Source organism: Trachypithecus francoisi, unplaced genomic scaffold (genome assembly GCF_009764315.1).
Source record: "Trachypithecus francoisi isolate TF-2019V2 unplaced genomic scaffold, Tfra_2.0 Lachesis_group20, whole genome shotgun sequence".
Lineage (NCBI taxonomy): Eukaryota > Metazoa > Chordata > Mammalia > Primates > Cercopithecidae > Trachypithecus > Trachypithecus francoisi.
Window position 1 is genome coordinate 44,386,543 of NW_022681466.1, and position 23,269 is coordinate 44,409,811.

The window sequence follows — 23,269 nt, forward strand, 5'->3', positions numbered from 1 at the left end:
AACCCTGTCTCTACTAAAAATACAAAAAATTAGTTGAGCGTAGTGGCAGGTGCCTATAATCCCAGCTACTCGGGAGGCTGAGGCAGCAGTCAATCACTTGAACCCAGGAGGCAGAGTGCAGCAGTGAGCCGAGACTGCACCACTGCACTCCAGCCTGGGCGAAAGAGCAAGACTCCATCATGATAGATCAACATACAAAAATCAATTGTATTTCTATACTCTAGCAATGAGCAATCTGAAAATAAAATTAAGAAAACTATTCCATTTGCGATAGCATAAAAAGAATAAATACTTAGGAATAATTTTAACAAAATAAATATAGGACTATATATTGCAAGTTACAAAACATTGTTGAAAGAAATTAAAGGGTCCTAAATAAGTAGATATTTTGTGTTAATGGACTGAAAGACTTAATACTGTTAAAAAGGCAATACTTCTCAAATTGATCTACAGATTCAACACAATTGCTATGAAATCCGATCTGGTTTATTTATAGAAACCGAAAGGCTGATCTTAAAAATCATAGGGAAATGCAACAGATCCCAAACAGCCAATACAATCTTAAAACCCAACAAAGTAGGAAGGCTCACACTTCCCAATTTCAAGACTTATTACAAAGCTACAGTTATTCAGACAGTGTGGTCCTGGCATAAAGACAGGTGATATGGTTTGGCTCTGTGTCCCCACCCAAATCTCATGTGGAATTGTACCCCTCATATGTCAGGGGGAAGGGTCTGGTAGGAGCTGATTGGATCACAAGGGCATATTTCCCCCTTGCTGTTCACATGATAGTGAGGGAGTTCTCACAAGATCTGATGGTTTAAAAGTGCATGGCACTTTCCCCTTCACTCTTTCTCTCTTTCTTTTCTGAGAAGAAGGTGCTTGCTTCTCCTTCGCCTTCTCCCATTATAAGTTTCCTGAGGCCTCCCAGTCATGCTTCCTGTTAAGCCTGCAGAACTATGAGTTAATTAAAGCTCATTTCTTCATAAATTACCCAGTCTCAGGTAGTTCTTTGTAGCAGTGTGAAAACGGGCTAATATAACAAACATATAGACGGAGTAGGATTTAGAGCCCAGAAATAAACCCCTTGCTCTGAGTCAGCTGATTTTTGAAAATGGTGCTGACAATTCAACGGTAAAAGCACAGTATTTTCCACAAATGGTGCTGGGACAATAGGATATCCACATGCAAAAAAAATGAAGTTGGAACTCCTTCCTCATACCACACACAAAAATTAACACAAGATGGAAAAAAGACCTAAATATAAGAGCTAAAAGTATAAAACACATAGAAGAAAATACAGGAGTAAATTTTCATGACTTTAGGTTAGGTGAAGCCTTGGCTACAACACTAAAAGCATAAGCAACAAAAGAAAAAAACAAATAAATTGAAATTTTCTCAAAATTAAAAACTTCTGTGCTTCAAAGGACACCGTCAAGAGGTAAACTGACCACCCACAGAATAGAAAACATTTGCCAATTATAGAGTTGACAAAGATCTAATATTCAGAATATATAAAGAATGCTTACAACTTAACAATAAAGGCAACACTATTTAAAAATGGGTAAAGGATTTGAATAGTGATCTCTCCAAAGAAGATGCACAAAAGCCCAATTAGCAAATGAAAAAATGCTCAACATCACCAGTTTTTTGGGGAATGCAAATCAAAACCACAATGAGATACCACTTTACAGCCACTAGGATGGCTATAATGAAAAAGACAGACAATAGCAAGTACTGGCAAGGACATGGAGAAATTGGAATGTACTGCTGCTCGGAATGTAAAATGGTGCAGCTGCTGTGGAAGAGTCTGGCAATTCCTCAAAAACAGTTACCATATGACCTGGCAATTTCACTGTTCAGCATAAATCCAAAAGAAATGAAAACGTATGTCTACACAAAGTCTTATATATGAATGTTCATAGCAACATCATTCATAATAGCCAAGAAGTGGAAACAGCCTAAATATCCATCAACTGGTAAAAGGATAAAGCCGTGACCAACTGGCACCAAAAAAGAATGATTCTATTTACTGATGTACACCCATGAAAATCCATGAAGCTATGATAATCAAAGAAGAGAAAGCTGTTTGTTACCATCTGGCACAGCTATCGAACAACTCTCTACTTTAAAAGTTAAAAAAAAAATTTAGAAGCCTCATTAGTAATTAAAAGGAAAGAACTAAGCATTTAGCCTGTCTTTCTAGTAGAACTGTATAGAGCAATAGGCACAGATGATGAAAGTTCTATTTTATACATGTTAATAGATATGTTATAATGTTAATTTGGCTATCTAGCAAAATGTTAACATGTTTTTTAAAAATGCCTATTTATTTAGAGATAGGAGGTCAAGATTTCTGAACTGTATTTTAAAATACTTGAGCATAAAAAAAGCAAACTACTTTTTTAAAAAATCAAGTTGTGAAGAACATCTACATAATGTTAAAAGACACAAGTTTTAAGGAAACAACAGACTTGTCATTAAGGGAAAAAAAGATCCAGTAGACCTTGAAGACTAGAACTGTTTCAATCTAAACTAATTCAATGTCTCTCTTCTCTTCAGTGAGTCCAATAACATCATTTGGTTTTGCAATGCCCAACAATGAAACAATCATAATATTGTAAATGTTCCTTGTTTTCAAGTCTTAGAATAATTTACAAAGCAGAAAAGACTCAATTACAGTTAAAATAACAAACTAAATATCAAACACTTATACTGTAACAATAACTAAACAACCAAAAAAGAAAGAAAGACTGGGTGAAAGTTATGTTAAATTTGTCTTTCATAATGAGGAGTAAATAGATCTTACTTAAAGTTCATTAAATAAGGCCAGGCACAGTGGCTCAACCCTGTAATCCCCACACTTTGAGAGGCCAAGGCAGGAGGATGGTTCAAGACCAGCTTAGGCAACATAGTGAGACCCTGTCTCTACAAATAAATGAATAAGATTAAATAAGGAACATATTATTTGACATTAAAATGGTAATCATTAGAAAATCCAAAACACGAACTGTTAACAGTAGTTATCTCTGAGGAATCCAAGGGAAGAATTTCACTCTTCTCCATCTCCTCAATTTCTTGCAGGCTATGTACATGTCCTATTTTTATAAATTAGGAAATTATTTGCTTATGATTTTCCCTGACAACATTCTCACCAATAGAGGAGGAAATGACCTTTTCCTAATCCCTCTACATTTCCCTTCTTCCTGAATCTTTATGTATGCTGTAATGTCATAAGGTTACAAGTGAGAGAGGTCAGCTCAGGTATCTTATTCTCTAGTCTGATATATATTGTCCTTGTACAAACAGACAGTCTTCATACTGGGAGCTAGTGTGGTGGTATAGAATGAGCACTGGACTGTGAGTCCAAATACTAATTTTTTTTTTTTGTTTTTTGAGACTGAGTCTCACTTTGTCACCCAGGCTGGAATGCAGCGGTGCAATCTCTAGTTGTAGCTACCCTGGAAACTGAGGCAGGAGAATGGCTTGAGCCCAGGAGTTCCAAGGTTATAGTATGCTATAATGCCATGATTGCACCTGTGAATAGCCACTGCACCCCAGCCTGGGCAACATAGTGAGACCTCTCTCTTAAAAATAAAAACTCAAATTTCCTATGCTAAAACGTTGAATTACGTAATAATTTTAAACATTTAAAAGATCAAATTCTTAATATTCTGCCACATGCTATTTTTACCAACACACATTTAGAAATCTTTCATTAGTATATACACAGCTACCTCACTTCTTTTGTCAGCTGTATAGCATTCCACTGTACAAATGTATTACAATTCATTTAACCAGTCCCTCTATAAAGAATGCTTTTACGGCAGGGCGCGGTGGCTCAAGCCTGTAATCCCAGCACTTTGGGAGGCCGACATGGGCCGATCACGAGGTCAGGAGATCGAGACCATCCTGGCTAACACGGTGAAACCCCGTCTCTACTAAAAAATACAAAAAACTAGCTGGGCGAGGTGGCGGGCGCCTGTAGTCCCAGCTACTTGGGAGGCTGAGGCAGGAGAATGGCGTAAACCCAGGAGGCGGAGCTTGCAGTGAGCTGAGATCTGGCCACTGCACTCCAGCCTAGGCGACAGGGCGAGACTCCGTCTCAAAAAAAAAAAAAGGAATGCTTTTACTAACTCATGCAACATATAATTACACTGAGTGCCTATTAGAGCAGGTCCTGTTCTGGGCATTGGAGATACAGAAGTGAACAAAGCAAAGTCCCTGACCTGATGGAGCTTACATTCCAGCGGGGGGAAGTCAGAAAAAAGTCTATCATAGTACGTCAGCTGGTATAAGACTAAGGAGAAAAACAACGCAGGGCCTAGGAGCTCAATAACAGGTGGGGCAGGTGGGGAGAGGTTGCTATTTTATAGTGTGGCCAGGGTAGGCCTCTCTAAATAGGGTAAATATAAGCAGAAACCAGAGGGAACTGAGAGAGCGGGGCATGCTGATACATGGGTGAAGAATGTTAGGGCAAAGGCAACAGCCAACACAAAGGCCCCAAGGTGAGAGCATCACTGAGAGAGAGAGTATTTGAGAAAACTAGTGTGCATGGAATCTGATGAGAAAGGGAGATAGTAGTAAAACATGTCAGGGTGGAGGAAAACAAACCATGCAGGGCCATTTTAAGGACTTTTCGACAGGGGAGTGGCATGACTGGACTTATGTTTCAACACAATCACTCTGCTTTGCTGAAAACAGATTAAAAGAAAACAAAGGTCAAAGCAATGGGTCCAGTTATCTCAGTGGGAGACACTACTTTAAGTTGGAGTGGCAGTAGTGAAGAGAATTAGAAGTGGTAAAATTCTGAACATATGCCGAACGCAGTGGCTCATGTCTGTAATCCCAGCACTTTGGGAAGCCAAGGCGGGTGGATCACCTGAGAGTAGGAATTCGAGACCAGCCTGGCCAACATGGCAAAACTCTGTCTCTACTAAAAATATAAAAATCAGCCAGACGTGGTAGCAGACACCTGTACTCCCAGCTACTTGGGAGGCTGGGGTGGGGAAATCACTTGAGCCCAAGAGGTGGAGGTTGTAACGAGCTGAGATTGCACCACTGCACTCCAGCCAGCCAGAGTGAGACACTGTCTCAAAAAAAAAAAAAAAAAGAGAGAGAGAGGGATGTTAAGAAGAAAATGAAGGTAGATAAACGAGTCTGAAGACAGAGCCCTGGAACACTCTAATGTTCAGAGATAGAGGATGTGAGGAAAAATCAAGAATGGAAGCCAAGTGAAGACCATATGCTTAGAGAAGAAAGAAGTGATCAACAGTCGCTGATGAATTACATCAGATGAGTTCTGATGCGAAGGTCGTATTCTCTGAAATACTGGAAAGGAAACGGCTTCCAGATTTTTTGCAATGATAAACAATACCTCAATAAATATCTTTGTGTAATTTTATGGGAATGGAATTTCTGGACCCAAGGATATGTAAACTTAACATTGAGATACATTATTACCAAGTGGTCCATACGACTTCAACAATTTACAGACAGAATAAAACTGAATGTATTCTAAACTATCACCTACACCAAGAACTATCAAATTTATTAATCCTTGCCAATTTGCTAGGTCAAAAATGTTATCTTGTTTTATTTTGCACTTCTCTATGGCCAAAATTGAGCATTATTTCATGTTATTAGCCACTTACCTTCTTTTCAAAAACAGTCTTTATCTACTTTTCTATGAATCTGCTTTCCTTTGCTGATTTACACTTGTATATTAATACTAACCCTTTTACTATTTTCTTTCCTTATACTACTAAGCTTATATGCTGGCTGATACTGCTAAGAAGCAAAGAGAAAAAGAACTGTACCAGAGCATTTAGACTTCTGGTTTTCATACTATTTCCATGTTCCTTCTGCATACATGACCATTTTGTTACTCGTCTCTGCCACCTCTTTGCATGTGAGAACAATGTGGCTACAGCATCTGCTACCCCTCTGATAGCAAAGTGTGTCAGCTGATAGGAGTAGGAGGTCCTTCACGTGCATCCACCACAAGCCTGCAAACCATATTTTTTACAAGATGGAAAGGGGAACAAGTTCTCGCTGACCAAATCTTGTGTATTTAACTATGTGCTCACTACACGGTGGGCACTCAGTATTTGTGGAGTAAACAAAGGGAACTCCTCTCAAGTGAAAAAGAGGTCGTTTTATTGCCTTAAAAATGACCAAAAGATAAATAACTCCCTGATTATCCAAGGTTATTCCTGGAAAAGTTTAAGATCCAAGATAAAGATTTAACAAAGGCTGGGCACGGTGGCTCACGCCTGTAATCCCAGCACTTTGGGAGGCTGAGGCGGATGGATCATGAGGTCAGGAGATCGAGAACATCCTGGCTAACATGGTGAAACCCCATCTCTACTAAAAATACAAAAAATCAGCTGGTCGTGCTGGCGGTGCCTGTAGTCCCAGCTACTCAGGAGGCTGAGGCAGGAGAATGGCATGAACCCGGGAGGCAGAGCTTGCAGTGAGCCGAGATCATGCCACTGCACTCCAGCCCAGGCGACAGAGCCAGACTCTGTCTCAAAACAAAAAACAAAACAAAACAAAACAAAAAAGCAAAGATTTAACAAAAGTAAGTGAATGATAAACATTAACAATTTCGAAATGTGTGAATGACACATACATTCTCTAAAACAACACTATAGTGTACTGCATTCTCAAAGAAACTATTCCATACTGCTATCAGTCCCTCTTACAATATTATATGGGTCAATTATCCCATTTTTAAAGTATGTATATTTCCTTCGTCACCTGGGGATAGGACTATACTGTCTTCACAGAAGAAGTTTCCCCATTCTTTTGATGATTAAGATCAAAACACTTCTAATATTAAACAATGAAATAAAAGTGAGCTCTACATACATTTAAGTAAGATTAATAAAAACAAGTAAGATAATGATTTATCTGTTTATTCCAGTGGGTGGTGAATAGCCAGAGCTATCCCAGGCAGCTCAGGGTGCAAGCAGAAACCAGACCTGGACAGGAAGCCATTCTGTTGCACACACACACCCACACTCACTCAGACTGGGACTCTGTAGACACACCAATGAACCTAACGTGCACATCTCTGGGATACGGAAGGAAACCAGAGTGCCCTGAGAAAACCCACGTAGACACAGGGAAAACATGCAAACTCCACATAGACAGTGGCATCAGCTCACAGTGTCTAATTAACACTATCACGAAACGATGCTGAATGAAATGATGTTATTCAAGGAGCGACGTATCTCTTTCTTAAGGTAAAGCTATCATAACTATAAGAAAACATTCCAAATCATGCATGATAGCTTCCTATCTGGTTAACTGTTTTATTATTTGTATTTCCTTTCCTTACCCACCATTTTCAGCACCTTTTTGAACACAGTTGGTGTAGTGTGGATTGAAGACTTATAGATACCATAGGGCAAATAAACAGGAAACTTAGATTATAACTGGACAAAATGAACAGGTAACAGGGACAAAATTTGGGTAAGTCGTGACTTAGTTCTGAAAGATGCCCCTGAAAGTAGAATAGGAATAGGGCGATGGGGCTTTCTGTTACTCTGGTACTCTCGGCAACAAACAGGTGACCCGGTAGGGCCCAGAAACCAGGAAAAATAACATTTGGTTCAAATTGCATTCACAGTGCCTTATGAAATGAGGTCAAACTTTCATAATACTCAAATTCTTGTTCTTCAAAGATGGAGAAAGAAGTAAGCTGAAAGGAGCAAACAGGTAGCCAAATATTTCTGAGAAAGCTAACTGTACCAATACTCTGAAGGGGTGAGAAAGCAAGTGTGTACATAGCCCAAATACTACACAGGGCAAATGACCAGTAACCTTGCTGTGAGAATGCCTGCCTACATACTAAAACTGTACTGACTTGAGTATTAACTTACATAGATGATGGCTGAAACTTGGAGATTCTATTTTTAATTATATCTTGGTTACTAATGGAATTTGATCTGTATTTTCTTCTCTGTCAACCTAAGATGATGCTTTCCTTCCTTTCCATTGTGGGTTCAGGCATTGACAAAGCAGTCTCCCTCAGGAGTTTGAACGAACGGAGACTGGCAAAAACACAACACATTTAGAAGTGATGTAGAATTAGACATGTTTGGGAATGATAAGGGGAGATCACATTTTTTAAAAAAGTATTAGAAATGCCCTTATCTCTCTATCAAAATAATTAATCCAACTTCCATCAAGGAGCGCTAGGGAAATGGCAAGGATCTGAATTAACTTAGGCTTTGTACTCACTGAAACAAAAGTGAAGCAGAGGCCAGCTCCCCTTTGTGCCAGCTGCTCTGTGTCAAGCCGAGGTTTTGCTAGCATCACTGACATGAGGGTTGGCAGAGCAGACTGCTCCTCCGTTGCCTCCTTTGCAGCACTGCCATCTAAACCATAGAGGGGCTGTTCTACTCGTCGCTGGAAAACAGTAAAGAAACACACAAATAACATGAAAAAGATAATCTGATACTGCCCAAACATGTAACAGGTTAAAAAGTTATCAAATATAAGATGAATGATTTTTTTAAAAAAGGCCTCTCTAAAAATAATTATGGAGAGCACAGCAACATTATCATTGTATTATAACCTATCTAAAAATGTGACTATCTTACTCAAATTCTTTAACATTATATTTTAATGGTTCTATATTTATGAGAGTCTGAATTTACATGTTACTTTGTAGAATTCTACAAATCCACTTCATAATGCCCTCAACCCTACAGAGGAAATATTATTTCTATCCTGCAGGTAAATGAAAATTAAGACACTATCCCGAGACTTTTCTTCTCTTTTTTTTTTGAGATGGAGTTTCATTCTTGTTGCCCAGGCTGGAGTGCAGTGGCATGGTCTCTGCTCTCACTGCAACCTCTACCTCCTGGGTTCAAGCAATGCTTCTGTCTCAGCCTCCCAAGTAGCTGGGATTACAGGTGCCACCACGTCTGGCTAATTTTTTTGTATTTTTAGTAGAGACAGGGTTTCACCACGTTGGCCAGGCTGGTCTCAAACTTCTGACCTCAGGTGATCCGCCCACCTCAGCCTCCCAAAGTGCTGGGATTACAGGCATGAGCCACCGTGCCTGGCCTGTTCCATGACTTTATAGGTAAAGCTTATTTCACTCTCAATTCTATTCTCACTATACTATATTCAGATGCAAAAATCTAAAACAAATACAAGCAAAACAAGTTCCACAGTATACTAAAAGGATAATACACCACAATTACGCATAATTTACTCCAGAAACCTAAAAATGATTAGACATTAGCAAATCTACTAATGTAATTCATTACATTAACTTTAGGGAGGGATAAATTAAGATTCTTCCTGTTGGATACCAAAAAGGATACACACACTGTTAGGCAACTCTTAAAAGACTAGAATTGGCTGGGCACGGTGGCTCATGCCTATAATCCCAGCACTTTGGGAGGCTAAGGCAGGCGGATCACTTGAGGTCAGGAGTTCAAGACCAGCCTGGCCAACATGGTGAAACCCATCTCTACTAAAAATACAAAAATTAGCTGGGCATGGTGGTGGGCACCTATAATGCAAGATACTCGGGAGGCTAAGGCAGAAGAATCGCTTATACCCAGGAGGCGGAAGTTGCAGTGAGCCCAGATTGTGCCACTACACTCCAGCCTGGGTAACAGAGCATGACTCCATCTCAAAAAAAAGAGAAGACTGGAATTATCCACTTTTAATGCAATGAAGAGTACGTTTTTCAAAAATCAACATAAAATATCATAATTAATGGTGCTAACAATGGAGACCTTTTCATTAAAGCTAGAAAACAAAAGTAACATATTCTCATATTAAACGTTATAAAAGTTTTAGCCAATGTAAAAAAGAAAAAATATGAGGTAAAAATATTAGAAATAAAAGATTTTTAGTGTCATTTTTGGATGATATAACTATTCACAAAGGAAACCAACCAAATCAATGGAAAAATTACTATAACAATTAAAAGGAGTTCAGTAAGACGGCCAAATACAAAATAAATACACTAAAATCGATAGCTTCCCCAACTGATTTTAATCAGAGCATGTAACAGAAGGAAAAGCAGATTCAAAGTAGCTATAAAATACTTGAAAACAAACTTAAGAAATACGCAGAACACTTATGAAGAAAAACTATACAGCTTCACAGATGAATATTAAAAATGATCTAAATTAAATGGTAATATCATGTTCCTGGGTTCAGATTCTACAAACATCAAATTTCTCTAAAACCCAAGTTTAAGGTTTTAATTTTGTTTTTGGCCTTTTTCTCTTCCAAGGGATAGTCTTATGGTGGTACAGTAGTCATCTAGGTTCTCTCTCATGCTTTCTCGGGCAGTTGTTTTTGTGGGATTTCACAATAAATTCTAAGGTTCACTTAAAAAAAAAAATCATAATCAGCCACATAATTTTTCAGAAAGAGTATCAGGGAAACTTGATCAGATATCGAAACATACTACAATGTTACATTAACTAAAACAGTATCATACAGATACAGAAGCAGACAGATTGACCAGTGGCACAGAATACAGAATTCAGAAACAGATCTATAGAATATGGATACATAATTTGTGATTAATGTGCATTTCATATCAGTGGGAACTTATTAAAAAGATGGTAGGACATTTGCGCAGACATTAGAAAAAAGGGAAAAGTAGATTCCTACCTTTCATAACATATAAAAATTACAAGAAGAAAAAATAAACAAATGCTTTTAGAATTTTCTAGTTGTAAAGGACTTTTTAAACATGACATTAAAAATATAAACCATGGGTGGGGCACAGTGGTTCATGCCTGTAATCCCAGCACTTTGGGAGGCCAAGGTGGGCAAATTACTTGAGGTCAGGAGTTTAAGACTAGCCTGGCCAACGTGGCAAAACCCTATCTCTACTAAAAATACAAAAATTAGCTGGGCATGGTGGCACGTGCCTGTAGTGCCAGTTACTCAGGAGGCTGAGCCATGAGAATCACTTGAACCCGGGAGGCAGAGGCTGCAGTGAGCCAAGATCACACCACTGCACTCCAGCCTGGGCAACACAGCAAGACCCTGTCTCAAAAGAAAAAAAAAAAAAATACACACATACACACACACACACACACACACACAAACACACACCATATAGGCATACACCATATGGGAACATCTAGGAATAAGAAAAATCCCGTAAGTCATAAAAGAAAAACACTGATAAATTTAACTACTTCAATTTTTTTACACCTGAATGGTAAAAGTCAACATAAAAAGAAAAGATTACAAACAAGCAAAAGTATTTACAATATAACAAATCAATAATATAAATAATTTATTAAATCTTAACAAATAATGCTTTACCTATCAGTAAAACAAAAACCCAAAACACACAAATATTTCAAAAGAGACATATGCAAAGGACCTGAACAAGCATTAAAAGAGAAATCCAAAAGGCCATTAAACACCTGATGTTTAATATATATAACTAATGAACAAATGCAAGTTAAAACAAGGTATTTTTCTTTATGCAAAGGTTACAATGATAAAATTCAGTATTAGCAGGGTGTGAAAAAATTGGTACTCTCAAACTGCTAATAACCTTCTAGCAATTTATGTGATGACATTTTTAAATGATCATATTCTGACTTGGGAATTACAATTAGGGGATTTACCTGGGAAAAATTCGTAAGTTAAGAAGTATGTATAAGGATGTTCGTTACACTATTTATAGAATACAAATTTTTACAAAATATTGGTTAAATAAAGTAATACAATGGAAATAAGAAAACCTATTATATAAACATACACGTATATCTCAAAAAGTCTAGAAATATTTGCCCACCATACTCTCTAATAACAGTTCTTTTGGAGGGAACTTTCTATTTCACCATTTCTGAATAGTTGAACTTTCATAATCCGCATGAATAAAGGAAATAATTTTCCTTAATCAGGAATAGTTCTTTAATGTTTTCATGTCAAAAAATAAAAAGAAAATGATCCTGACAAAGAAATTTAGTTTTGGAATCTACGAGTAGAGTCCTCCTCATGATCAACACTCCTACCCCACCAAATGTAACAGTTTAAACTCAGGCTCCAGAACACGTGTGATACCCATTGATGACAACATTCTCACTGCATGGGAGAATGAGCTGCAACAGTAAAATTAAACCTTCTGCCATACATTCAACAAATACCTGCCAAGGATTGAAGATTTAAAAACATTTATGTAAATATCCTATGGAGGCTAGAGCCTTTCCTGTTTGAACCAACCTCTCCCGGGGGTGGGGGGGGGGGGAACTATACAGATAGGATAAAATATGGGCGAACAATAACAACAAAAAACATTAAACGCACTGAAGACTTGATTAAATATTAGGGATCTGCCAGGGCAAAATCTAAGGGAAATTAGGAACATCAGACAGGTAAAAGAAACACCAAAGCCACATATGACCTAAGGGCCCCTGCAGATCTTGAATTTCCATTTTCAGGGCAACATGGTATCAAGCAGATAATCACAGATCAAAGCCCAGCCCACCCAAAGGAGAGGGTTCAATAGGAAACCCTTCCCACTTCAAGCTGGGCCTCCAAAGAGCTACCTACATTCTCAAGGAAAGGGTAAACCAGAAGAAAAATTACCCCCACCCTCAGATGGCTGCAAGGAAGTTGCCTTGGCAGTGTAAGAGTTGGGGGTTCTCTTGAGAAGTGTTGACACAATCCAAATCAATATTTCGCAGTAGCCAAAATAAAGCAAACAAAATAAGCAAACTACACAAAATATAAGCTACAAATGCACTAAAGTGGTATATAAAAGAGGTAAAATCTCTAGGTACTCGGAAGAAGCAAATAAAAATTTTCCCTGGAGTAATACATCTTCATTCATCCTAGATCTTAAAGAAACCCCCCAAACATTTTTCAAGAACAATGAGGAGTACACAGTTAAAAAACAAAGCATAAAAGAAATAAAGCCATGAACAACAACTAAGAAAAACAAGAGACACCAGAAACAGATTCATAAAAGCTTCAGATGCTAGAATTATCAAACAGATTATAAAATAATTGTGTCTACCATATTTTAAAAAATAAAAGACAGGCTTAAAAAATCTGCAGAAAATGTAATTCTTTTTCTTCAAAAGGCAGTAACCAATTCAATAGGGCTAACAGCAAATTAGAAACAATAAAACAGGATCTGGGAACTGAAAGGCAAGAAGAAATTACCCATGATGGAGTATATAAAGACAAGAAGAACAAAAATACAAAAAAAGAAGTCAAAAGGCATGGTAATAAAATTAGAAAGTATAATGTATGCTTAATTAGAATTTCATAAGAGAAAGAAGAGAAGAACAAATCAGAGATAATATTCAAAGAGACAATGGCTAACTATTCAGAACTAATGAAAGACACTAACCCGCAAATTCCAGAAGTCCAAGAAATCACAAGCCAGAGAAATGAAATGACACATCATCGTAAAACTACAGAACACCACAGCTAACAACTTTTAAAGCAGTCAGGGGGAAAAAAGCAGATACCTTCAAAGAAACAACAGGCAAATGACAGCTGATTTCTTAATAGTAACAATGGAGGGTTAGAACATGGTAAAGAATTACTGCTCAATTGTGTTAAAAGAAAAAAAAGCGAACCTAAAAACATACACAGCCAAAAATACCTTTCAGGAATAAGAGCAAAATAAAGTTATTTCAGTAAACAAAAACCTAGAGACTTAATCCCTAGCAGATATATTCTAGAAGAATACTAATGGAATACTTAGGCAGAAGGAAAGTGACCCCAGGTGGAAGGTGTAGGATGCAAAAAGGAAAGAAGTACAAAGAGGTAAACGCACAGATAAACCTAAACAAACACTGATAGCATTAAACAATAATATTTTATGAGACCAAAAAAAGGCAAAATAAAAACATACACCACTACCACCAAATCAGTAGCAGAGTAAACAGTTAGTGTTCTGAGGACATGATTTTATTTGGTAGAGGATAAAGATACAACTGACTTCAAATTTTGGCATGTGGTAATTTATTTTTTTTGGGGGGGGGGTTTATTTGAAACGGGGTCTCACTTTATGCTCCAGGATGGAGTGCAGTAGTGTGATCATGGCTCACTCCAGCCTCGACCTCCTAAGCTCAAGGAATCCTCCCACCTCAGCCACCTGAGTAGCTGGGACTATAAGGTGCATGCCACCATGCCCAGCTAATTTTTAAATTTTCTTTGTTCGTTTTTTTTGTTTGTTTCTGAGATGGAGTCTCACACTGTCACCAGGGCTAGAGTGCAGTGGTGCAATCTCGGTTCACTGCAAGCTCTACCTCCCGGGTTCAAGAGATTCTCCTGCCTCAGCCTTCTGAGTGGCTGGGATTACAAGCACCTGCCACCAAGCCCAGCTAAGTTTTTGTATTTTTAGTAGAGGTATGGGTTCATCATGTTGGCCAGGCTGGTCTCGAACTCCTGACCTCATGATTTGCCTGCCTTGTAGAGACAGGGGTCTCACTATATTGCTGAGGCTGGTCTCGAACTCCTGAGCTGGAGTAATCCTCCCACGTGGGTTCCCAGGTCTCCCAAAGTGCAAGGATTACACGCGTGAGCCACCATGCCTGGCCGTAAGTGGTACTTTCTAAGAGAAACACCAAAGACAGTCTAGCTACTAGTAGAGGAGGAAAATAGAAAATGACTTAAAAAAAAAAATTCAATCTAAATGAAGGCAAGAAATTAAAGAAAAAGGAACACAGAACAGGCAGGATAAATAAAAAACACATTAAATGATGATATATCTAAACTTAACAGAGTGGTAATTATAATGAATGTAAATAGGATAATAGAAAAATTTTAGACTTAAGAGAAAAAAATCTAATTACATGGTATTTGCCAAAGAAAGAAAACATAATACTGCAAAGCTGGCAGTATTAAGAATGGAAATAGCTACGCCTCACAATGGTTTGGATACATTAAACATCAGATAAACCACATTTAAAGCAAAGGGCTTCAGCCAGGCTTGGGGGCTCACACCTGTAATCCCAATACTTTGGGAGGCCGAGGCAGGCAGATCACTTGATGCCAGGAGTTCCAGACCAGCCTGGCCAACATGGAGAAACCCCAACTAAAAATACAAAAAGGTTATCTGGGCATGGTGACACATGCCTGTAATCCCAGGTACTTGGGAGGCTGAGGCACAAGAATCACTTGAACCCAGGAGGCGGAGGTTGTAGTGAGCTGAGATTGCGCACTGCACTCCAGCCAAGGCAAGAGAGCGAGAACGTATCTCAAAAATAAAAATTAAAATTAAAAAATAAAGCAAAGAGCTTTAAAGAGATGAAGAGAATCATAATACATATAACAAAATTTAATATAAATATAAGAAACAGACAACTTCCACAATCACAGCAAGAGATACGAATATACACACCGCTCTTAATAATTGATAGAACAGCCAAAAATAAAAATACGTAAGATTTAAACACTGAGTTTACTTACTGGCAAAACTAAACTATTTTGCTTATGGATAGTTTAAACTACATGAAAATGAAAATGATTACCACAAACACTAGCCGAGTGATCACTTCTAGGGTAGTGGGAGTTATGATCAGGGAACCGCATGTAGGTTTCCAGCTGCTGGAAATAGTTTACCTCCCTATGTAACAATTACACAGCGTTAACTTTATAGTGATTTTCTGGGAGCTTTTTTTGTGAAGGACCAGATAGAAATATATTAGGTTTCCCAGGCCACGTCAGTCTCTGTCACATATCCTTCATTTCTAAAACCTTTTAAACATCTAAAAATCATTCCGAGCTTGCCAGGTGTGGTGGCTCACGCTTGTAACTCCAGCACTTTGGGAGGCCAAGGCGGGTGGATTACTTGAGGTCAGGAGTTCGAGGCCAGCCTGGCCAACATGACGAAACCTCGTCTCTAGTAAAAATACAAAAATTAGCCAGGTGTAGTGGTGCACGGCTGTAATCCCAGCTACTCAGGAGGCTGAGGCAGGAGAATCGCTTGAACCCAGGAGGCTGAGGTTGCAGTGAGCCAACACTGCGCCACTGCACTCTAGCCTGGGAGATAGAGTGAGACTCTGTCTCCAAAAATAAAATAAATTAAAATGAAATAAATTTTAAAAAATAAAAATCATCCTAGCTAGCCAGCTGTGACCTGTCTTTTGCCAACTCCTGTATAAAAACTTCCATGTTTTACATACTTTTTGTATTTTTTATATTTAACACAAATACAAAATAATCTTTTACAGGAAAAAAGGTGAAAATAATTTTTTATCCATCTATTCTTCCCTGTCAGCACAATTTTGAACACCTATCGTGTCCCAAGCACTGTTTTGGATGCTGGAGACTGAAAATGAAATATTATTGCTTACATGTCAAGTGGGGGAAATTAGTTTAAAAATTACACCTTTATGTAACAAGAGACAGCAGTAAACGAAGCAAAGCAAAATCTCCTTTCTTATGAGATTAACATTCTAGACCGGGTGCAGTGGCTCACGCCTGTAATCCCAGCACTTTGGGAGGCTGAGGTGGGCAAATCACGAGATCAAGAGATCAAGACCATCCCGACCAAGATGGTGAAACCCCGCCTCTACTAAAAATACAAAAAATTAGCTGGGTGTGGTGGCGCATGCCTGTAGTCCCAGCTACTCGGGAGGCTGAGACAGGAGAATTGCTTGAAACCGGAAGGCACAGGTTGCAGTGAGCCAAGATCGCACCACTGCACTCCAGCCTGGGCAACAAGAGCGAAACTCCATCTCAAAAAAAAAAAAAAAAAATTATGGTGGGAAGATGGGCAATTAACTAATTATATAGTTGAAAATTAAAATACATAAATTATTAAATGAAAATTAAACTTATAACACACCAATGACAATAAATGACCTACAAAATACACAATGAAATGGATAAACCTCACAAAAGTAACATGCAACAAAAGGAGCCAGACACAAAAGTATACACTGAATGTCTTTTATGCAAGACACAAAAAAAAATTCATCTGTGTTGTTAGAGGTCAGGCTAGTGGCTATCCACAGCGGCAGGGAGGGGGTAACTGAAAGGGAACTCAGGGGGACTTCTGCAGCACTGGTAATATTTCTTGTGCTTGTAGAGTTTGTGAAAATTCATGTGAACTGTAGACTTACAATGTGTACTCCTCTGTATGTATAAATATGAATCAACAAAAAATTTAAGTATATATTAAAATGTATGGGTGTGTCAGGTACCAATAACTTAGAATTAAAATAAAGTACAGTTAGGAACAAAGTGACAAGGTATGAGGGACTGCTATTTTAGAGAAGCTGGCTAAGGGAGACTGCTCGGCTAAGGTCATTTTTGAGCAACAACCTGATGAAGAGATTGCTGATATCTGAGAAAAGAATGTTCCTGGAAGAGGGAATAAATAGCAAGTATAAAGACTCTGAAGCAAAAGCGTTCCTCACAGAGCTCAAGGAGGCCAGTGTGGCTGCAGTGGCATGAAGGAAAGGGAGAATGGCTGCAGATGTCAGAATCGGGTGGACAGTGGGGAGCACAGATCACGCAAGAGCTTTTAGGTCACATAAAGACTTCAGTCTAGGAAGTGTTGAGCAGAGGAGTGCTAGGATGTGTCTGAACATTTTAACACTTACTCGGGCTATTACATTCAGACTAGGTGAAACAAGGGCAAAAACAGGGAGACTACTTTGAAAGCTAATACAGTGAACTGGAAAAATAGAAAAGTGGTCATATTCTAATACATTTTAAAGGAAAACCAGGATTTTCTGATGGATTACATTTGGGGCATGAGGTTGTGACCTGAAAAACCAGATGGTGTAACCTGTCATTTACCAGGACAAGGCAGATTACAGGAAGAGCAGTTCAATGTTATTGTTATGGTAGGGAAGGGAAAGCAAGAGTTCCTTTTTGGACATGCTCAAGCAGTACAAGTGGAAATGTCAAGTAGACAGCTGGATACATAATTATTGGGGAGACCAGACCCATGTGAAGGGCTAGTAAGTTCATTCATCCCAAAGGCAGATGGATGTGGGTACTGATGCAAGGAGCTTGGCAAATCTGCGGTAGGAGCATGTGGAAATGCTCTTCTGATCCTTTCTATTTTCTCAGTAACATAAAAAAGGAAGGCCATCAGTTAGTAGAAGAATTGCTGGAGATTTGCAGGAGATGACAAAAACAGGACATATTCATGGAGGAAAGGGAACTAAGTAGAAATACAGTAAGACTGGCAGGCAGTGAGAGGTACACATGGGGCCAGTACTCATGACGTGAAGATCAGTCAGTCACTTTGGTGTGTGTGTTTTCCTCAAACCATGCTGAGTAGCCTAGAGGCAAGCAAGGAAAAGGTGGAGGATTAAGCTTTGGTTTCTATTTTAACACCTCATCTATACCCAGATTTGCATGATGATGAGGCTCAGCCATATTCATATAGCTGGCAAAAATGTCTACAGCTTATTGCGTTCATCTCTTTTGTCTTCAGGTAAGATTCAACCTAAACTGACACATGAGAGATGCGTGGTCACACCATTAAAAACCAAATGAAAAGGGGATTTCAGGAAGAAAAGAGTGATAGACAACACTGAGAAATTCTATAAAACGTATCTGTCCCAAAGAGATAATCTGTAATCTCATTTAATGTCTGTTAGACTTTAACTGGTTTGAAACTTAAGAAAAACAGAGACACAGGCCTCTTCAACAGTTATCTAACAAACCTCAACCTGCTCAAATTGGATCTATCATCAAACATTTCTAACATTTTAAACTATGGCAAGGATGGTCTGACACAATGGCTAATGCCTGTAATCTCAACACTTTGGGAGGTGGAGGCGGGCAGATCACATGATCTCAGGAGTTTGAGACCAGCCTGGGCAACATGGTGAAACCACGCCTCTACAAAAAAATAAAAAAATTTGCCGGGCGTAGTGGTACATGCCTGTAGTATGAGCTACTCAGGAGGATGAGTTGGGAGAATCACTTGAGCCCAGGAGGCGGAGGTTGCAGTGAGTCATGATCGCACCACTGCACTCTAGCCTGGATGACAAAGCGAGACTGTCTCAAAAAAAAGAAAAGAAAATTATATATATATGGCAAGGATGACACAGTAATAGCCAAAACTTCTTAGCTGTTTTCGTAAGTTTAACTTATGTTTTCATAAGTGCTTTTATAATTACAATAATCCTAATGAATGAAGGTTTTTATGAGACAGTAGAGGGGGAGGAAGTACATTTTAAAATACTTTAACAATACAGAAGCCTAAATCGCTTAGGAAATGAGTACTATTACACAACTCTACCAAGGCAAAGAAAAACAACTTTCCTAAAAATCAGTGATCTAAAATAAAAACTTCTGTCCCAGAGACCCTGTCTCCCAAGATCCCACCTGCGGCAATACCTAAGGCATTAGGGGATAGAGCACACTCTTGAGTAAGAAGTCTTACACAGTATCAACAAATAATGCGAAGACACTGGAGCAAATAAACACACTCCTACATTGGCTTACTCAGGAATTCTCAACCTCGGCACCACTGATATTTTGGACCAGGTAATTTTTTTTTGCAAGGAGGCTGTCCTAGCACTACAGAATGTTTACCAGCATCCCTGACTTCTGCCCAGTAGATGCCTATAGCGTCATCCCCATACCTCTGAGCTGTGACAACCAATAATGACTCCAGTTATTGACAAATGTCCCTGAGGGGCAAAACTGCCACCAACTGAGAACCACTAACTTAGGTATGTTTTTAAGACCTTCAGATCTCTCTTACAGGCTGGAAACAAACCTATCACAAATCTGTATAGCATTAGTTTTTCTAGTACATTACTGAGTAAGCTCTGGAGAAAATTCAATTATGCCAGAAGCTGGTCAAATTTTAAAATTAAAAAACCCTACAGGAACATACAAATTTGGCAAGGGAAAAAACCTAATGTTTCGATTGGAATCAATTCTTTGATAGACTACTGAGCTGTAGGATTAGAGGTAATTTATTATATAGAGATAATAGGATTGGCTCTTCTGTAAAAAGCTAATTTACTGATACAGATTTGAATCTAAGTAAGGGATTCATAGGTAAAACTATGAACTTTTCTCCCTAATGCTTCATTCCCTGTGGGTAATTAAAGAGAAACTTTGCTTGAGTGTTTCCGGGCATCTTGTCTCCTACAACAGGTGTCAAATTTCTCCAGGTGAATGCTTACCGGTAAGGGATTGGATAAGGAATGTTGCGGTGAGGATCGTGCAACTGGTGGAACACTTCTGCCAGGGCTGGTTCCTGGCCCGCTTCCCCCAGCAAACTGGCCAACAGGGAAAAACGGATATGAATAATTCAAAACAGTACTATGCTTCAGATAAGGAGAGTAAAAGATTAATACACAAACAGATCTTAATTATATGGCCCCTTTAAGTTAATACATCTTACTCTAGAGAGAAAATGCCACACAAGTCAAATTCTGCTAACTTTTTAATGAGATTTTTAAGAAGGAGCTCCAGCAGAAATATACCAAGATATAAAGAAAACACGGCTAGAAAGCTGAAGGTATACATGATTTTGAAAGGACATGAGAGAAGAATGTTTTCCCTTCTTGTCTCAAAATACACGAAGCAGAAATGCAGTGGTGCAGTGGATGTTAGTGTCTTTAGTAACCACTAACGATGGGTCAGGGAACTCACTACATGTTCCACTGGACTAAAGGGAGGAGGACAAAAGAAGAGTCCGAGTCATTCCACCTCAATCTTTGTAAGACACAAAACCTCGTCTGGCCAAGAGAAAAATCACCTCATTTGTGAATTCTTATATCATCACAGACAAGACACATAATAAATTTAAATTTAGGAAGGCAGCAGCAGTTTTCTCTTATTGAGAGATGGGGCAGCATTAACTGATGAAGATGGGGAGAAAGGGAAGAAGAGTACAGTAAAGGCAAAACATTACTTTCTTTCTTTTTTTGGGGGTGGGGGGAGACAGGGTCTCACTATCACCCAGGCTGCAGTGCAGATCATGGCTCACTGCAGCCTCGACTTCTCAGGCTCAAGTGATCCTCCCACCTCAGCCTCCCAGGTAGCCAGGACTACAGGTGTGTGCCACCACACCTGGCTAATTTTTTCTATTTTTTTGTAGAGACAGGGTTTCCCCATGTTGCCCAGATTGGTCTCGAACTCCTGGGTTCCAGCGATCCTCCCATCTCGGCCTCCCAAAGTGCTGGGATTACAAGCATAAGCCACCTCACCTGGCCAAAATATTACTTTTTAAAGCCTCAAATGAACACAAGGATTTAGGTTTTTTTAAAAAATCACTACAGAGTTTGGTTTTTTGTTTGTTTGGTTTTTTTTTGTTGTTTTTTCAAAAAATGTAACTTACCTCAAAGTAATCACTAATTTTATGTCCCCTAGGAGTGCCTTTCCCTGAAAATGAAACCAAAGTAAATACAGTTTTTCCAATACACATATAAACCATCATTCACTAAAATGTACTATACATTCAGTAACTACATACATTGCTATAAACCCAAGCGTCACCTTTACTTGTAACAAATGAGCCAAAATACCTTAGCCTAAGAACAGACTATTTCCTCCATAAGATAAAGGACTGAACAAGCAGTGAAAGGAAGAATTTTTCACAGCTTTAAGATTCAGTAATTTTTCTTGTCACTTTGGGAGAATTTTGCTCCCAAAGACAAAATGAATTATCTGCAGATTTTAAAAGATAAGAAGGATGCAACAAGACTGGGCTTTCTATTCCTTAGAATGGGAGAAAAAAAAGCCAAGCCATTTTTTCTTTCTTTGATTATATAAAGATATTTGGCATTATAACCATCATGTTTACAGATTTATCTCAGTGGGTTCCAATATTCAACTAAACAACTGCCATGGAAGAGCAGTAGGTAGAAAGGACAGTAATGTAAATGAAGCAGTTCCAGCTGGCTGTCATTAACAAATCACTGATCTAACACAAGTCAGAGTTAAAACTCTGACATAACCTCTTTTTTGTACAATATATGCTTGGTGTAAAGAAAAACCTGTGGTTAAGAAGATTGTTAGCTTACAACAGGGAAAACAAAGAGTCCCCGAAGAACTAACACTGTTTTGTCAGGTGTATATCAAATGGCAAGTCTGTAATAAACCGTCTGATATTCCCTTAAGATACACAAACCGCCTTTATCAGGAATCCCTGTGTACAAACTAATTATTTAGTTTGAGTTAGAAAATTCTATCTAAGTACATTAGAATTGAGTACTTTTTTGATACGAAATTATTACTACCTTGGCTAGTTTCATATGGTTCAGCTTTTCTTTTCCGATTTCGCTGGTCATTCTGCTTTTTCTCGGGAGTCTGTTAAAAACCATGTACGTCACAATTAGCATTTTGGTAAATTTTTCACATTAGGAAAACAGCGAGTATACACAAAATACATAAACAGATATAACTGGTCTAGACAAGTCCTGAATCACTGTCTTCCTCTTAAAACTGAGTATGATAAAGAGTATTATGGTCTAGAACCAAACCATCCACACAATTTTTGTCAAACTGCTTAAAATATCAGAGCTTCAGTTTATTCATCTGTAAATCAGAGGTACTACAAAACTTTCATAAGATATTTAATAGAGCACAATGTAGGACAAATGTCCACCATATGTTAAGTTCTCAGAAAACTGCTGTTACAGTACTTCTACTTTAAATCCAATCTTTTTTCCAAAAAGGAGAGATCTGCAAAGTGCAAAGTAGGTGGTTACAGACTTACACTTAGACCCATCTACAGGCAGCTAGGTTATATGCCTTAAAAAACAACAACAACAACAAAAAAACTTGTGCATGAGGGCTGTGAAAAGCTAAGCAAATGAACAAAAAATCTTGACCAGGCACTGTGGCTCATGCCTGTAATTCCAGCACTTTGAAGGCTGAGGTGGGAGGATGGCTTGAGCTCCAGATCAGTCTGGGCAACACAGCGAGACCCCCGTCTCTATAAAAATATTTTTAAAAATTAGCCAGGCATGGTGGCACCTAGCTACTCAGGAGGCTGAGACAGGAGGACTGCTTGAGTTCAAGAGTATCAGGTTACAATGAGCCATGACTGCCCCACTGCAGCCCGGCCTGCATGACAGAGTGAGGCTATGTCTCGAAAAAAGTTGTAAAAATAAAATCAGTCAATCAATTTTATTTTCCATTTAAACAGGAACAATATTGCAAATTTCTATCCTTTATTGATGGCAACTAAGCAAAAATTTTAAAATATATAAGACCCACACATGATTATAATAATAAAAACTCATGAGGGCTACACCATAGCTGTACATATGCAAAGAGCACACAACTCAAAGCGGAGCAATTGACACAGAGT

At 38.6% G+C, this 23,269-nt stretch overlaps 1 protein-coding gene across 12 annotated transcripts in view; it reads right to left on the reverse strand.

Moving 5' to 3' along the window:
- Positions 1 to 23,269, reverse strand: part of TLK2 (tousled like kinase 2) — a 147,570-nt gene that overhangs the window by 74,511 nt on the left and 49,790 nt on the right. For 6 of the 12 annotated variants that reach the window (XM_033184082.1, XM_033184087.1, XM_033184081.1 and 3 more), the window contains 4 exons: positions 22,194 to 22,263; positions 21,293 to 21,336; positions 20,133 to 20,228; positions 8,251 to 8,418 (listed from right to left, as the gene is read on the reverse strand). In XM_033184082.1, the coding sequence (XP_033039973.1) occupies positions 8,251 to 8,418; positions 20,133 to 20,228; positions 21,293 to 21,336; positions 22,194 to 22,263 (378 nt within the window). The remainder of the gene's footprint in view (positions 1 to 8,250; positions 8,419 to 20,132; positions 20,229 to 21,292; positions 21,337 to 22,193; positions 22,264 to 23,269) is intronic. The other 6 variants (XM_033184084.1, XM_033184083.1, XM_033184088.1 and 3 more) reach the window with 2 other exon arrangements.